This window comes from Polistes dominula, unplaced genomic scaffold, assembly GCF_049000335.1.
Source record: "Polistes dominula isolate Pdom_NZ unplaced genomic scaffold, Pdom_raw_medaka contig_241, whole genome shotgun sequence".
NCBI classification, from domain to species: Eukaryota; Metazoa; Arthropoda; class Insecta; order Hymenoptera; family Vespidae; genus Polistes; species Polistes dominula.
In genome coordinates, this window is record NW_028300875.1 from 117634 (window position 1) to 136129 (window position 18496).

The 18496-nt window shown below is 34.4% G+C and overlaps 4 protein-coding genes across 4 annotated transcripts; 1 reads left to right on the top strand and 3 right to left on the bottom strand.

Annotated features, from left to right (window-relative positions):
• The first annotated feature begins 204 nt into the window (after positions 1–204).
• LOC149033695 (uncharacterized) lies at positions 205–1085 on the top strand. Its single transcript, XM_089171231.1, has 3 exons — positions 205–402; positions 580–915; positions 1053–1085. Exons 1-3 carry the CDS (start codon positions 205–207, stop codon positions 1083–1085), a joined length of 567 nt encoding a protein of 188 aa, XP_089027357.1.
• A 3845-nt stretch (positions 1086–4930) lies between these two features.
• LOC149033696 (uncharacterized) lies at positions 4931–7103 on the bottom strand. The gene is made up of 4 exons (XM_089171236.1): positions 7020–7103; positions 6032–6090; positions 5638–5836; positions 4931–5128 (listed from the first exon to the last, which is right to left on the bottom strand). Exons 1-4 carry the CDS (start codon positions 7101–7103, stop codon positions 4931–4933), a joined length of 540 nt encoding a protein of 179 aa, XP_089027362.1.
• Positions 7104–9067: 1964 nt separating this feature from the next.
• On the bottom strand, positions 9068–10027 carry LOC149033697 (uncharacterized). The gene has a single exon (XM_089171239.1). The coding sequence runs from the start codon at positions 10025–10027 to the stop codon at positions 9068–9070; it is 960 nt and encodes a 319-aa protein (XP_089027365.1).
• Positions 10028–10670: 643 nt separating this feature from the next.
• On the bottom strand, positions 10671–11807 carry LOC149033698 (uncharacterized). The gene has a single exon (XM_089171244.1). The coding sequence runs from the start codon at positions 11805–11807 to the stop codon at positions 10671–10673; it is 1137 nt and encodes a 378-aa protein (XP_089027370.1).
• Positions 11808–18496: the final 6689 nt, after the last annotated feature.

Consider the following 18496-nt stretch of genomic DNA (forward strand, 5'->3'; position numbering starts at 1 on the left):
AACAAAGTATTTTTAAACAATGACATAAAATAATTATCTTTGACTTCATTTGAATTATGTTGACAATACTTTAATGTATATAAAAAAGTAATTAATGTCTTTCTAAATAATTGATTAAACTATAAAAAATAGCACCCCTATGGGAGAAGTTAAAAAAAATCATTATCCACTATTGCTGCAATCTCATTGCTTGTTACGACCATGATGGGGACTGGAATTACATTCATGCCATTTGCATTCAATTGTCTTGGATATATTGGTAGTTGGATACATCTTTTATTGATTGCAGTAGGTACATTTTTTTCTTTGTTGGCATTAGCTCATGTTGTAAAAAACAGTTTAAGGAAAGAAGTTAGCTATGCTATTCTTGCACTAGACGTCTCGAAATTTGAGTATTATACGGTAAATTTGGCTATATTTTTTAATAGTTTCTTCTCGAACGTAGGATTCTATAGGTTTTTATCAAATATTCTGGTTGATGGAGTTCCTTTTTTTAAAAAATTAAACTCTGACGAAGAGGTCTGCAGAAAATTTGTAGTTGTTCTTCTGATACCTATTCTTCTATATCTTTGTTTCAAGAAAAATCTTGCTGATCTAAAAATCATTGGACATATTGGATGTTTTTCTGTACTATTTATGATGTTCCTTATCGTTTTGTATTCATTTATCGTTGGAAGAGGGGTGTACAATTCGGAAATGAAAGCTTTCAATACTAATTTTAAATATGGGGTACCATTTTTTATATCATGTATGATATGTCAATCAAATATGATTGGGGTGACGGAGAGTATTTCAGACAAATCATGGAAAAACATCATAATTATATCCTTCTTTACCTCTTTAGTAGGAATGTTAGCTTACGGACTTGTTGGTCAGTGTGGGTATATAATTTTTGGAAGCCCCTTTAATGAATCGGTAACTGATACTTTTTGGGGGGCCCTATTTTTCTCAAAAAAAAAAAAAAAACTAAGTATTGAATGATAAACATGTCATGAACTTTGTAGAAACGTTGACTTATCCCATATTTTTATTAAAAACATATCTGTTTGCAGCTTTTACGATGGAAGAAAAATCATTGGTGTTGACACACGTACTTTTAAAATCCTTCCATAGTCTTTCTATCGTCTGAGTATGGATTGAAGGATTATCAGGATCGACAAAGTGTAATTTATGATTAATAGTATTATGAACATAACCATTATTACACAATTGTGCATATCCTCTCCAGCAATCTGTCACAACATGAGTGCCTGGACGTACAAAATCTCGAATAAAAGAAATACAATCGCTACTACGCCTTCTTTGCGTGACTTTTAATGCGATTCTTTTTTTACGTCTGCAGATAGCACCTATAATCCATACTTTTCCCCGCTCAAATTTCGTCCTCTCCCGTCTCTTCTTGTGCATATATGGGTCTCATCGACTTCAAAAATGGTTTCATCAGGACCTAATTTGTTAAATGTATCATTGTAATATCCACTGTCAACTTTTTTTAAAAGATGATCTATTACACCGTATACAGCATGCCTACTTACGTCCATTTCTTCAACAATGAAACTCGTGCGTACTCCCATACAATACATGTAAATATTTCTTAATGTAGTTGATATGGAAACATGAGAGTTATTAAACATCGTATTTTCAAAGAAAGATTTGTTTTTTCGGCAGTCCTTAACATAACATCTCCAACGGCCATCGATTCCATGTCTTATCTTACCCTTTTCAATATGCATCAACTTACCACACTCACACAATTTTGGGCTCATGTTGATAAGATTTAGAGACACAGAGAGATTAAAGGCATCTTGCTCGGTTTCAGTCTGTCTGAAAAGTTCAGCTAATTTCATTTTAGGGGTTAAATTTTTTCAAAAAATAGGGCCCCCAAAAGCTACCATCAACCAAAGTTAACATGTTGTTTTAGTTTTGAGCAGATTTAAAATCAGATAATTATTTTAATATGTATTTATCAACAATACTATTGTCTTGCTTGTGGTAAAATATTTTAGAAAATACATATACCGACAACTATATTTAAATTGAGGAAACACTGTAGATCTTTCTGAATTAGAAGAAAGAACAAAACATAAAAAATTTTAACTGAAAGTTATAGAATCTGTACAAACACTAAAATTAATCTATTATAAAAGAATACAGAAGCTAGTATTCAATCATATAATTTAACACTAAATTAGTTAATAAAATTAGACTATATGTTTGCTTGTAAAAAAGCATAACCTTAATTTTTATATGAATCTTCAAAAAAATACTTTTTTATACATTAAAGGATAAAGTAGTATCTTTCAATATAAGAAACACATAAAATTTAATATATTCTAGTTACACTAAGCTATATTTAAAAAGGATTCAAGTTGATTTTAATTGAAGTAGTTGTAAAATATTTTATTTTTAAGATCTATGATATTCTAGAGCTGATTCTAATTCTTTATGATTTTTAAGTTTTTCTGTTGATCTTGCAATCTCATTTTTTATTGAAGTTATTTAAGATAAAAATTATAAATCAAATTGAAGGATGTCATGACTTCGAATGACGTCATTGATTATTTAATTAATTGTAAACTAAATTAGAGAAATCTATAATTTAATCTAATTAAAAATTAAATGTGGGTGTGAGTAATTTATTTAAAACTATTTAAGTAGCTGACGTATCCTAAGGTAAAATAGGTCTCAATAAGATTAAAAGAAAGGGTTTTATTTAATTTTTTGGGTGAGGGATTTTCACCTCGTGCAGTCTGGTGTCTGGTGTCTGTAGTTTTTAGTCTGGAGTCTGGCTGTTTTTTCATCATCTTCAATTTCTTAATTTATTTATATTTAATTCTGAAACTATGTTTCAGAATTTTATGAAACAATTAAAGAAAACTAAAACATCGTATGACAGAAGATTATCTATCTTGTGGGGATACCACAGTATCAATGACCCTAAGGGAGAGATCTTATGAATAATACATATTTCAATAAATTTCTTTCTCAAAACATGACGTAGAAATAATTTATAATTCTTGAGTCTAGTATGTTTTTAGAGATCGTAATTATTTTAAGTTAAACTTATACTATTTCTTTTATTTTATTGATTTAAGGTTATTTTAATTAAATATAAAAAGAATAATTTTTTACCTGTCATGGATAAAAAATTATATCTGATTTGTTTTAACCTGAGTTTCTTTTTTAGAGATAAATTTTACTCTTCTTTAGATTTAAAACAAGAATTTCTTCTAGATGATCATACTCCAAGAAGAGTTTCTGTATCATTTTATCAGTATAATGTAGAAGGTATTAAGAGACTACTTCTTTTTGAGATTACAACTGACATTGTTTTAGAAAAGAAAGTAACTCGAGATCTGATACATGGAGTAATACCTTATACTACTCTCAATAAAGAAATATATCTTTCAGAAGATAATTTAAGTGAATTATTAGATAAAATTTTCTATCTTAAATTTAACTTTAGTAATTACCTTATTACGTATTCAGAATTGTTTTATTGTACGAAACAAGAAAGTCCAATCGAAAGAGATGTATTTCCTTTATCTGATACAGAAAAAATGAAGATTATGAAAATTTAATTAAATATTTTTTATTTTTTAAATTAAAAGTAAACCGTAAGAAAATATATTTTATATTCTAAAAAAATCAAAGCACCCTTCCCATTAATTTAAACCATTATATTTAAGAATATTGAAGTTTTACAACCAGTTTAAATTTTAATTATTGTCTAAGAATTAATTTGTAGATTCTAATTGTTTATTTTATAAAGTAAAAAATCCTGTTAATGATCAAAAATTATCTTTTGATATCAATTACTCTTACAAATTGCAATAAACTGTTACCTTAAGGATTCTATAAATATTCAATAAATCCCTTGTGCTTGTTTATTCTCTCAACATGTTACAAAATACTTATGTCGTATCCAATGGTTTTATAAGATCAGGTATCTTATACATCTAAAACACAAGAAAATCATATGATTTAGGTAAAACTATGAATATAAGATTATTCGCATGACGGATGCAAAAGCCTGAAGATTCTAATTCAATAAAGCAAGTTTCATTACAACCTAACAACGTATAAATATTTTTTCTATCAAAGTTGTCGCAAACATGTTTTTTTAACCTAAATGAAGTCCTAGAATCTATGGACATTAACTAAGCTGAAATTGATACCTGCTTTTATACAATTTAAGATTAAAATCCTTTGTAAACAAGATCTTATTATAACTGAGTAATACTCAACTAAAGTTATTTCTGCGCATATATATAACATTTAAAATATTATTTTAAAAAAATAGTTATATTTACTTTTCTCATGCTTGTCCTAACAACCAAGTATTTATATTTAATTCTGAAACATAAGTTTTATTTCAGATACACCATATATATTTATTGGTGTATCCGTTGATATCAATATTTTACATTGAGTTCAACAGATACATTTTAATTAACATTCTAATACTCTTTCTTAAACCTTTATTTTATTTAATTGTAATTGATAACGTGTACATAGCAAACAAAACTTTTGATAATGAATATCACAATTACTTTTTTACTTCGATGAAATATACACTATATAAATTTTTAGCAATGGAATCCTTAACATTAATTTTAAAATGTATTTTTATTTTTTACAGAAATTAAGAAGTATTTACAGGATGCTAAAAAAACGCATATTCAAAAAACACAATATAATATTAATCATTAAAGAATTATGAAAGATTATTTATGTGCCATACTTAAAAAAAATTATTATAATGTTTAGTTTAACTCTATTAGCATTCTCTATCTGGAAAAAATTATAAATTTATTGAAAAAGGTGCTCAAAAAAAGCATATTTTTTATTAATATAAAATATGACCTCCTTTAGAGTTCAAACCTTCTCTAAACCTATTCTTTATACTTTATACTACCTTTTTTACAAATTAATTGCCCAATTTTTCCCATTCCTCTTTACATATTTCTTCAAGATTTTTTAAATTTTTGGGAGATCTTTTTTCACCATTTCTTTTAATTACGTGTCGAAGATTTTCTATTGAATTTAAATCAGTTATTTGTATAGGCCAATACATCACATCTATGTTATTATTTTGAAAGAATTGTTCAACAAGTGCACTAGTATGCTGAAAAGTATATTCATCTAATCAAATTTTTGATATTTCTTTCAAAATGTGGTAAAATGTTACCACAGGAAACTTTTTATTTGTTTTTATTTGTTTTATAATTGATTCTTCATTTTTAGTAAAAGATTAAGTGATCTTTTTATAGGATTAGTTATTGTATTTTGCTTAAACTATATAAGCAAAATAAAATATAAATATATAGATGAAAACCAAAAAGCTCGAATAGTACTAATAAAAGTATTAATATAAAAATGTATCTTTAGGGAACATTAAAGAGCCGTGTATAATAGAGTTTTTCTTAAGCACAGGCCGAGTCCCACCTTTTTTCCTCCACAAAAACGTACTAAAAATCTTGATAAACATAATTCTATTTATTATGCCTTAAATTAAGTAAATTTTATGGTCTCCTTTATAGTTAAAACATCTTCAAAACATAAGGCTATCTTCGCCCTGTTTGATAGTGGGGTTAAATTTTTACTAAAGAATCGAGTATCATTTCTACGTCTTACATATCTTCTTCCATCGGATTCAAAAAGGTTAATTTTCGTCTCATCACTCCAAATAACTTTCTTCCAGTCTTCTTCTGTCCAATGATACCTCCTTTCAACTGATTCGAATCTTTCCTTAATATGCTTATTAGATAAAAGTGGCTTGAGGCATGATATTCTACTTCTAAGTCTTATGCCGACCAGATATTTCTCGATTGCACTTGAACATAGAATATTTTTTCTTTTTTAAAAGGTTTTCTTTAATCTCCTTTGACTCAAGCCGAGGATTTATTTTAATTAATGATTCTAAATGGCCTAAATTATGACTATTTAGACTTCTCTACCGCCCTAAACCTACCTTTATGTTTATGTATCTAGTTTCTCATATCTTTTTGCAATCCTTGCGACTGCTAACTGGGTCAGTTGCAATTTTTCGCCAATATCAACTTGTTCATGTCCAGTTTCTAAAAATGCCTTAATTTAAGATTTCTCTTATATTGATAAATTCCTGCTCATAAAGGATTATATTTTTTGAAAAAATTATTTGTTCTTAAATAAAAGGTTAAAAAGATGTTTTTTACAAAAATATGCGTTTGTTTAGAGCAACTTTTTTAGTAAATTTATAATTTCACCAGAAAGAGAATGCTAATAGAGTTAAACTAAACATTATAATAATTGTTTTAAAGTATAGTACATAAATAACCTTTTAGTTCTTTACTGATTAACATTAAATTGATTTTATGAATGTGCGTTTTTTTTGAGCACCACTGTATATGATATACCCTAAGGTGTACTTTAAACAAATGATTAGCTGGTACAACATTCAAATTTGTATCTGGAACCTTATTTTGAGTTTTTTTAGAATAGAGAAAGTTTAAATAATTTTATTTGTTGTGTATGTATTTTAAAATTGATTAACTAAAATTTCTTCATGTAGTCAAATTTTTTGATTATTTAAAAATTATGAGAATATGCTTATTAAAACTTAATTAAGGAATTCAAATACATTAAATTTCTTGAATAAAATATTTTTAGGTATTCCTTATGACCACATATAGTTTCTTCTTATTTATGTAATTTCGAGAAAAATGTCCAGATACAATTTTTTTGTTATTTTTACAGTAATAATTTTTTTCAAATTACCAAAAAAATTTAAATTGGTTACTAATTTTGTAAAAAATTTACTTATATCATATTATACTTAATATTTTTCATTTGGTTGGATGAGATTTTTACTTCAAATGCTTATGATAGGGTTAAGAACATCCTTAAATTTAAAAAAGGTAAGAAAACAGAAGAACATGAACTTCAAGATTTTTCTAAGTCCGATAAGTACGTTGACAATACCGTAAGAAAAGAATCTCATGGTAAGGAACACAATTTTTTGACCTACGTAGACATACATCAAGATCCAACAGCTTCATCAAGCAATTAAGGGATTGGGGTTGAAAATTTGAGTGTGGATAAGAAACAGCAAAGAAATTCATATTTTGATCATGAAACTTACGATTCTGATAAGTTTAACGAACCAAGCACATCAAAAACTCCGATAAAAAACATGTCAGAGGATACAACTGAACAAAGTAATTTTTTTTGGGATAGTAATTTCTCTGAGTTTAATGGAATTCAACAATGCGATGAACCTGAATTATTAAGTCTTACATTCGATGATTTAGATGAAACAAAAACTGAAGCTACAGGAAAAAAAGATTTAGAAAAGCTTCTGAGAAAATAACAGTTTCTCAAAGAATTCTGGGATTTCTAGGAGAAATTTTTTTAAAAAATTATTAACAATAATAATAATAAAATCTTTAATAATTTTAGAAAAGGAATTGCAAGGTTTGGACTCTTCTTAGCTATCATTTGTTTTAAAGCTATTTATTTAAGAATATTTCATTCTAGGGTTTATAAAAATAATATATTTAAAAAGTCCTCCACCCAGATATAGAGAACAAGTAGAGTTACACTACAGGCACAAGGATATCCTCCTTGTGACAGACCTATTAAAAATGTTAACAAATAAATATTATGAGAATTAGAAAATAAGTAAAATAGATTTAGGGATAAGAAATATCACAATAACCGTGAGCGGACAGTTCCGCCTGACTATAAAAAAAATTTTTAAAAATTACCCCCTAAAAATGAAAAGTGAATATGAAAAAAGATTTTAGAACAATCTGAAACTCTTGTAGAAATACATTCAAGCAAGAGAAAAGTACTTCTTGTATACAAAGGGCACAAGTACTATAAAAAAATTGAAACTTTGGTATACATAAAATGGTCATGTTACGTCAAATCATGTGTGGGATCTTTTAAAATTCGAACTGAAGATAAAATATCTTTGAGCAGAAAGACCATAATCATGATTCCATGACCTCATCGGAGCTTTTGTTTTTCAGAGAAAGTATTTTTTCTGATAGCACTCGTACCAGAAAGACAAAGAATGATATTATTTGTTGTGCTTCTTCCATACTTAATGTTCTGACCAAAAGATTCTTCAATGAAAATTCCTCTGATCATTACTTATATGCTATGAAGTGGAGAATAAAGGATTAGATTAAGGTGTAAAATAAAACACGTGGTTGAGCCAAACAAAGAAACAATGCCTTTTTTATTGGCTCGTCAGGGAAAAGCCTTGCGGCATAAAAACCCTGGATGTATTTTAATTATAACAAGAAAATCTACCACGTGGTATAACCACGTGGGAAAAATATCGTTGATAAAAATTATAATAATGGAAAGATCTCACCTCTCGCTCTCCTGAATTATAGCAATCACGACCTTAAGGGTTGTGATGTCGAATAGGCTTGCCTTCACAAGACTTAAAGATTAAGGTGATCTTTCGTTGTCCTTTGTGAATTCTTAAAGCCCTTTGTCCACTGTGGCCTCTATAATCCGTGAAGATGTGTATTCGTAAGCGTCCGGTGAAGAAATAGGAAGAATATCCCTTTGTACCGTCCCAGCAGGGCGTACGCACTAGTGGATGGTGAAGTGGGGAGGCGAGAGGTGGGGGTAGCTAGAGGGGCGCTTCGGTAGCTACTGGTGGTTGATCGATGCTCACGATGAGTATCGATCTAGAATTTTGATGGAGGTGGACGCGCGCGAAATTTGAATACTGCTAATTACCGTATGATCCTTTTGGATCGTACATACTCCCCCCGTTGAGAGTGTAACGATCAATGATATTCTTAATACATGTGTTGTGTTGTACGCTTATTCTCATCGATTTACAATGCTTTCGACCTAGGTCATTGAATCAGTTAAGTATATCGCTAGTTGTATAAGTTATTGAACATGTTCATTCGATTGCTTATGATATAACGCTAGACGTATTCGCTGAATCGCTCAGCGTATTTTTGCTGACTTAGTCAGCATTCTCGAATTATCGCTGGCCAGGCGCCTTTCTTGTACGTACAAGGGAACCGTTGGGTCTTAAAGACAATAGAAGAAGTTAACAATGAATTAACAATGGACAAATAGTTGTCACATTACGCTTGACAATTCCGTGGACCGTCTTCACGGTAACCACTCGTACTACATCGTCTTCTCCTGGATGTACGTTCACGATCCGGCCTAACGGCCATCTCATGCAAGGTTGATTCTTGTCGATGAGAACGACGACGGTATCCCTTTCGATTTTCTGCTTGGGTTGTATCCACTTTTGTCGTTTCTGCAGTTCTCGTAGATACTCAATATGCCAGCGTCGCCAGAAATCTTGTCGCACTTTCGTGATATGTTTCCAGGAGGACAGTCGATTGGCTGGAGTTTGAACATAATCTTCCTCCGGTAATGTCGTAATAGGTCTTCCAACTAAAAAATGTGCGGGTGTTAGTGCTGTTACGTCATTCGGATCTGACGATATGGGGCATAATGGGCGTGAATTTAAAATAGCTTCGATTTCGATCGCGAAGGTAGATAGTTCTTCATACGTGAAGAGAAGTTCACCGACGACCTGTTTAAAGTGATGTTTGAAAGATTTGACCGCTGCTTCCCATAAACCGCCAAAGTGAGGTGAGAGGGGTGGATTGAAATGCCACGATATCCTATGATCTATCGCGAAATCACGGACCTTAGTTTTATATTCGTTCGATTCCATCAGGGCGTATAGCTCCCTTAACTGGTTATTAGCCCCGACGAAGTTTGTTCCGTTATCAAAATAAACGTGAGTTGGAACAGCTCTTCGACCCACAAATCGCCTGAACGCGGCCAAGAAAGCATCCGTAGTCAGATCGCTGACTAATTCAATGTGTACCGCCTTTATAGTCATACAAATGAAGATAAACCCGTATATTTTAACGCGACCCTTATTACGGTATTTCTTTTCCTTCGCGTAGATCGGCCCGAAAAAGTCTACTCCGACATGGGAGAATGCAGTGGTTTCCTGCACTCGCGAGCCTGGTAAATACCCCATTTTATATCGGATGCCGGATGCACGGAATCGAATGCAACGTACGCAATGACGTACGATTCTTCGCACTTGATTCTTGCCGTCGAGAAGCCAAAACCGTTGTCGAAGAGCATAGAGGGTAGTCTGTATGCCAGCGTGAAAATTTTGTTCATGGAATTTTCGGATAAGGAGATCAGTGACGTGATGATGTGAGGGCAATAATATCGGACATCTTCATAAAAACTTAAATTCGCGTTTCGAAGTCGGCCCCCCACTCGAATTAAGCCTTCTTCGTCGAGGATCGGATCTAACGCGGCTAGTCTTGTGCTCTTGACTCCCCCCGCTGTTTCTAATCTTTCCCTTTCGGCGTGGAATTGTTCGCCTTGTACGATCTTTAAAACGCGTCGTTCTGTTTCTGTTATTTCCGCCGTCGACAATTCTCCCTTATACGAGTTAGTTTTGAGCCATCGTCGGCATCGAGCCACAATTTTCAATAATCGCGCGTAGTTGGAGAATCGCTGAAATACATTTCCGGATTCGATTCGCGTCGTTAATACCGACAATTCCTTTACGTCCAGTAATTCGACAATTTCCCCTTCCGTCGGGTAGGGCCACTCAGTCTCTGGTCGCGCGAGCCAGGGTGGTCCACGGAACCATGCCTTGTTCTTCAAAAATCGCGCGGAAGTTGTCCCCTAGATAAAGCGTCCGCTGGGTTGTCCTCGGATCGCACATGTCGCCATATGATATTTTCACAGATTTCATGTATTTCGCGCACGCGATTCGCCGTGTATAATTTTAACGTGTTGGAGTCTCTTTTCAGCCAACCCAGTACAATCATCCAATCGGACCAAAAGGTTATCTTGTCGGGTTTCAATCCGCCGGCAGTTCGGACTTCTCTATATAATCGCGCGAGTGTTAATGCTCCGCATAGCTCTAAACGTGGTATAGTGGTATTCTTAAGGGGAGCGACACGACCTTTCGCGCAAAGTAGACGTACATATGTGTTACCGAATTTATCTCGCGATCTTACATATAAGCAGCCGCCGTAACCAGATTGACTCGCGTCGGAAAAACCATGCACATGCACGTCAATCGGGTCGTCGAGTGTGATGCGTCTTTCTATCGTTAAACTGTCAATTAATGTCAATTGTTCTGCGAGCTTTATCCACGAGGTGTGTAACGTATTGGGTACCGATTCATCCCAGTCGATATGTGTTTTCCAGCAGTCTTGGATGAAGATTTTGGCTGTTAGAATGACGGGTCCTAGAAGTCCGAGTGGATCAAAGATCTTTGCGACTTCGGATAAAATTCGTCGCTTGGTAATTCTTTCGCGAATATCTACTGGCGCGACGGAGTAAATTAAACAATCATGATGTGCGTTCCATGAAATACCGAGTGTCTTTAAAATAGGATTTTCCCCAGAGCAGAGCTCGACATCGATGTTTTTTATATTTAAATTTTCGAGTACCGGTCGGAAGTTAGACGCCCACTGTCGTATATTAAAACCGCCTCGTTTTAATATTTCAATAGTTTGATCGCGTATCTTTCCGAGGGTTTTGACATTATCAGTTCCCGTAATGAGGTCGTCTACGTATAGATCGCGGTTAAGTATTTCGGCTCCGAGTGGATAATTAGCACCTTCATCCTTCGCGAGTTGTTTGATGGTTCGTATGGCAAGAAACGGTGCTGACGCTATTCCGAATGTTACCGTATTAAGTTCGAACGTGTGAATCTGTTCGTTATGCCACCAAAATATCCGTTGATATTGGCGATCGTCTGGATGAATCCATATTTGCCGATACATTTTCTCAATATCCGCTGTTAATACGTACCGATATGTCCGGAATCGTAATAAATGTTCTACTAATGTGTCTTGTATTGTAGGTCCGACTAATAAGGTGTCGTTGAGAGAAAGTCTCTTGTCATTTTTCGCGGAGGCGTCGAATACGACCCGTACCTTTGTTGTCGTGCTAGCTGATTTGATAACCGCGTGGTGGGGAAGATAGCAACCCCTCTGGATTCATCTTCGACGATCGACATATGTCCTAAATTGATATATTCCTGCATAATTCGTTCATATTCCTTCCGAAGTTCAGTATTCGCGTACAATTTCTTCCGAAGGTTATGGAATCGACGTAGAGCTATACCGCGTAGGTAACTGTAATCATGTCCTTCTTCGCGAAAAGGTAAACGCACAATATATCGTCCTGACTCATCGCGCTTGGTGTTTTGGACATAATGATTTTCACAATCTATTTCGTTTACCGGGTTCGATCGCGTTATATTCGCTTCCTCCCACAACCAAAATTTTTCTAACTGTTCTTTCAATTCGGTTGTCGCCAAAAACGTTTGATTTCTCTTACGATCGTCAGATTCGATTCCCCCGGCGACTACCTAACCTAATCGTGTTTTCTGGAGTATCAGATCGCCGCGTCCTGGTGATAAAGAAACTTGTCCTATTGTCATGAGCGCTAGTGTTACTCCAGAACCTATCAAGATATCGACCGGTCGTGGTAAATGGAACTGGGGATCTGCAAGTTTTCGATCGGACGGGATTTTGATGAGTTCTCGCGGGAAGATTTCGCTGGGTACCTCATCAGCTATCTTTGGAACGATGAGTAGTGAAAGGTTTCGACTATATTTGTTATCTAATGATCGAATGTTTATCTCGATAACGCCCGTCGTTTGAGTTGTGGTGTCGTTGATAGCGTGAATAGGGATCGAATATGGTTTGATCGGCAAACGTAGGTCTCTCGCGACCTTCTCGGTGATAAAGTGTGCGGCGACACACGTATCTAATAGCGCCCGACATAGTCTGAAAGTTCTGTCTTCCTTTCTTACGCGACACATCGCGCTCATAAGGAGTTGATTCGATACACCGCGCGCGTTGCTATTAAAGATCGGAGTTAGTCACGTGAAGATGGGTTCAGTTTGGGATGTTGACGCGGTCTCCTGCTTCGTGGAGGTTGTGGTCTCCTGTATCGCGGCCTTCTGTTGGCTAGTATTACTATGTAGTGATGTATGATGAGGTCGTTTACAGATTTGGCAATGTAAAGAATTGCATGGACCTTGATGCGTCCGTAAGCAATTTTGACATAATCTATGACGTTTGACCACTGTCAAACTATTTTGTTCCGTCATGTTATTGTATCGAGGGCAGTGATATAAAGGGTGGTCAGCTCGTCTACAAAGAATACATCTCGTCATGCTACGAGTAAGAAACGTGCGTGTCGGACGTGTGTCCTATCGTTTTCGTGGTCGTAAAATCATCTTCTCGAGATATCTACGTTTTGCGCAGGGCTTGAGGTTCGCGGATGTTGATGATGTTTCCAGCGGAGCACACGCACGCGCATATCGGGTTAAAAAATTAAAGAATTGCTCGATAGTCGGATATTCGTCGGAATCTATCTGTTTATTCCATTCTTGCAGCATCTCGGGGGGTAACGCGCGTTCAGCGAGGCGTACTGGCCAGACCACCGAACTTACATTATATGTCTCGAGTGTGGAGATGTGAGAACGCAGTTCGTTCAAGAATGCCGTTACGTCCTTTGCTGATCCGGCCTTCGGTCGGGATATGTCGATTAACGCGTCGACTACCCGAGCTAATAGTATCCGTGGCACATCAAACGCCTTCAATAAAGCTCCCCACGCGTCCTTATATTTTTCCCCAGTTAATTGATAATGCTCGATCGTTTGAAGGGCTTCGCCGCGAAGAGAGTCGCGAAGGTATACGTGTTTTTCTAAATCCGATATATCACTACGCGTGTCTACGAGGGTTAAAAAGCTAGATTTAAATGGGATCCATTTCCCTATATTCCTGTCGAATTGCGGGATCTCAATGCGCCGTAATGGTATTTGTTGATCGCGGGTTTTCGTGATATCGTTGCTTTCGTCAGCGTTATTCGGGTTGTTAACTGTGGCGGTATCGTTTGAATGAAGTTTGTCTCCGATCGCGCAATATCTCTCTATGATTGGAGTTAAACTATCGACTCCTCCTGCTTCGTTGATAGCAGTAACGCACTTTTCATAAAAGGTTTCGTATTTCTCTACTAGTGGTGCAAGTCGTTCGTAGCGCCTTCTTAATTCCTGCTTATTTAGATTTCCTTCATTGATTAGATTTTCGACGTGCGTTAAACCCAATTCTAAAACTAGCCGTTTTTGTTCAAGCTGTCCGAGCTGTTTTTGCGATGCCATCACGAACCGTTATTAACTATTCTACTCTTCGAAATCTACTCAAATGAATTTATGATATTATAAAAATTTCCTTTGCACGAGTATATGGCCGTGCGTTGGGTTCTTGATCACGCGAGTACCGTCCTGCTGCCGTAAATCGTTGGAGGGGGTATGCGATCGTCGCTAGCTGTATGCCGATAGATGGAGTGACCGGCGAGACGACTATGGCGGTACGACCGAAGATCGCGCCCTCTAAAGTTACTAGAAGACTAGGGAATCACGCTAACCGGAAGTAGTTATTAGTTTACGTAGCCGTTGATAAATGTTCAATGAAGGGAAGCAAGTCGCAAAAATTTTAATCTAGTCTTATTTCACTATAGAGAAACCCTCTACACGTCGCGGCGTCTTCGTTCTCTAGTCGATCGTTCAAATAAAGAAATACGGCGTGACGGTGGGACCGCCGAAAATGTTATCGTTGTTTGTACAAGGATAAAGCGATTTCCGCGTGATTAAGAAATAACTATTTCGTGAATCTATACGTTTCTACCGTTGATATTAATAATTAAGTTATTCATATATCGATTCAAAGCTTAATATGAAATTTCTTACAAATGATGAATAAATGAATAATGATATTAGAAATTGCAAACTTCTACTGGATTCGAAGACGCAGTTTCACTTGAAATATATGTTTATGAACAAAAGTGTGTACGCATAAGCGCACACACGGATAATTGAAACTACTTACCTCCTTTCTAGATCTTTCGTGATGATGGTTGAGCTGAGCGTTGAAGATGTTCGCAAGATGGCGGACTTTCTCGACTTCGTTGTTCTCTAATCAGTTTGCTCGGCGTGGTGATAGTCTATTCACTGCTTCGTAAATCAGAAGTCGGGAACTCGCACCTTACAGGATTGCACCAAAATGTTCTGACCAAAAGATTCTTCAATGAAAATTCCTCTGATCATTACTTATATGCTATGAAGTGGAGAATAAAGGATTAGATTAAGGTGTAAAATAAAACACGTGGTTGAGCCAAACAAAGAAACAATGCCTTTTTTATTGGCTCGGCAGGGAAAAGCCTTGCGGCATAAAAACCCTGGATGTATTTTAATTATAACAAGAAAATCTACCACGTGGTATAACCACGTGGGAAAAATATCGTTGATAGAAATTATAATAATGGAAAGATCTCACCTCTCGCTCTCCTGAATTATAGCAATCACGACCTTAAGGGTTGTGATGTCGAATAGGCTTGCCTTCACAAGACTTAAAGATTAAGGTGATCTTTCGTTGTCCTTTGTGAATTCTTAAAGCCCTTTGTCCACTGTGGCCTCTATAATCCGTGAAGATGTGTATTCGTAAGCGTCCGGTGAAGAAATAGGAAGAATATCCCTTTGTACCGTCCCAGCAGGGCGTACGCACTAGTGGATGGTGAAGTGGGGAGGCGAGAGGTGGGGGTAGCTAGAGGGACGCTTCGGTAGCTACTGGTGGTTGATCGATGCTCACGATGAGTATCGATCTAGAATTTTGATGGAGGTGGACGCGCGCGAAATTTGAATACTGCTAATTACCGTATGATCCTTTTGGATCGTACACTTAATGATGCTGAAAAGCAACAACTTCCTAAGATAGAAAGTTTAAAAAGAAATATACGGAGGTTACAATCTATTTCAGGAAATTATAGTGTTGGGATTAAACATATTTATTTGTTTATTAGTGTTTATATATTTATTTCCTAAACACATGCTTCAGAATAAGATTAGATCCATAACAAAACATGATATCTAAGATCAGCCATCCTACATATAGCTTTTCTAATAACTATGATATACCTGATGAACTATTGGTAATACGATCAGGTGAAAAGTTTATACATTATGATAATTATAAACTTAATAGTAAACGTTTAATAGCATGTTGGAGTTCAAAGAATCTAAATGAAGCAAAATTATCGAATACTTTTGCGGTTGATGGAACTTTTTATGCTTGCCCAAGGTCATTTTATCAGCTTTTTGTAATATATTATGTAAAGAATAGTAGATTTGTCCCATTTTGTTATTTTTTATTACCTGATAAAAAGCAGAGTACTTATGAAATTGCATTTAGCATCCTTAAGTCTATGGGAGGACTAGTATTTATGGATAATGTAATTTTAGATTTTGAGTTGACCATAGAAAATGCTCTTATGAGTCATTTTCCGAAGAGTATAGGTAGATTTTGTGTATTTCATTATTCACAAGCAATTTATAGAAAAATCAAGAGCCTTCAACTTGAAAGTATGTATCGTAATGATAAAAACTTTAAATTTTTAATTAAAGTATTATTACGCTTTATATTTACTAAGGAGGAAAATAGGAAACAAGCATTTAAAGATTTAGCAAACTTAGTTTTGAATTCATATAGAAATGAAAGAGTAAAGAAATTACTTAATTATTATTATATAAATTGGTATTTAGGAAATTTTTTTAGAAATGATGATCTCTACACAAGAATATTATTTGATATTCCGTTCACAAATAATGGTGCGGAAGGGTTTAATTCCTCGTTGAACAGAGAAATTAGTAATCCTCATCCTAGTATAGTGGAACTTTTAAAGTGTTTACGTGATAGAGATCACATCAACGAAATGTCTTTGTATAAGACAAATACCTTATGTAAATCGCAGTTGAATCTACAAGACAAAAAGAAAAAGATACTTACTTTATTACAAGAGATGAAGAATGGTGAACATGTTAATATTTTAAAAAGAATTTGTGGACTATATAATTTTAAAGATTCCATTCTAAATTAAATTTTATGTTTTGAAAATCGTTTTTAGGGGGTATTTTTTTTTTAATTTTTTTTTTTATAGTCAGGCGGAACTGTCCGTTAACATTAAAATGTTAACAAATAAATATTATGAGAATTAGAAAATAAGTAAAATAGATTTAAGGATAAGAAATATCACAATAACTATGTTTTTTTAAGATTACACTATAGTTACAGATTGCTATTGAGTTCTGTTGGATAATTGTAATGTTTATTAAAATTTAAAAGTTTTTCTCAACCATTAAATAAAAATACGTCCACTTTATTTTGTTTAAGATTATTTATACTTAATAGTTGTAATAAGATATTGTAAGTTGAGGGCATTTTTAAAAAATTTTAAAGTATTTTACACAACATTTTCTTCTCTAAATAAGCTTACTAGAATTCTATATTCTTAGCTGATCTGCATGTCTTTTTAATAGTTTATTTTTATGTGTTCTTATCATGTAAACATCATTTTCTAAAATTTCAGCAATATCACCTGTTTCCTTGAATAAAGGTTGACCTTTATACTTACTAATCTCATCTTTAATAATTAATTCATCCTTTAGCTCATATTTTACCTTCTTACCAACATCAAGAATATTTTTATTTCTTTTAATTCTGCTATTGAATTGTAGACGTCGAATCTTATCCCAAGTCTCTGACTTAAGTTTCTCTTTAGGTGAGATTTTTATCTTACTATGTTCTACTCTATTGTAAACTTCTAAAACTGCCTTGACCTTTGCTTTTAAGGATTTCTTTTTATGATTCAACTTTTTAATGCCTTCTAAAATGGTTCTATTTAACCTTTCTACCCTCCTATTAGACTGATGATGGTACGGAGTTGTAAAATGTTGTTTTATGCTATGAAGTTTACACCATTCCTTAATTTCCTTTGCTTTATTCTCTTTAGCTGAATCAGAAATTAACATTTTTATTTCAATTTCTTTATGGATATTCTTTAAAAATCCTAAAATAAGTCTCGTTTCTTTCAACTTGACCACATTAGCGAATCCAAATCTTGTAAAATAATCTATTGCTGTTATTATGTATTTTCCTTCAATAGGTCCGATCATATCAAATGCTATCTTTTCTCCCACTTCGTAAGCTTCTACATTTTTTTTTGTGTGCCAAGGTAGGGGGAAATCTTCATAGAGACTCTCGCGGGTGAACTGTGGTTCATTGCCACTCGAGTACTGTGAGATTCTTACTCACTTAAACCCCCTTCTTTAAGCGGCCTTGTGCGGCAAGCACCTATCATACCCATTTGGCTTTGATTCCAGGAGAACGAAACCACTAGCCTTACCACCCTAATCCATGCCGAAAATGTAGATCCACAGTAGGCAGTATTTACAAGCGTGGTTAGAGACCCGGGGAGAGAGCATCATCGTACTGGTGTGGTCGGCCCTTACCTTCTGACTGATTGCAAGCACACTCTCTTACACTACCAACACTCTGTTAGATTGGACTCAAGTCTCCCACCTGTTTCGAGCCGTGTGCGCAGTCATCCGATAGGTCATACTCCGCAG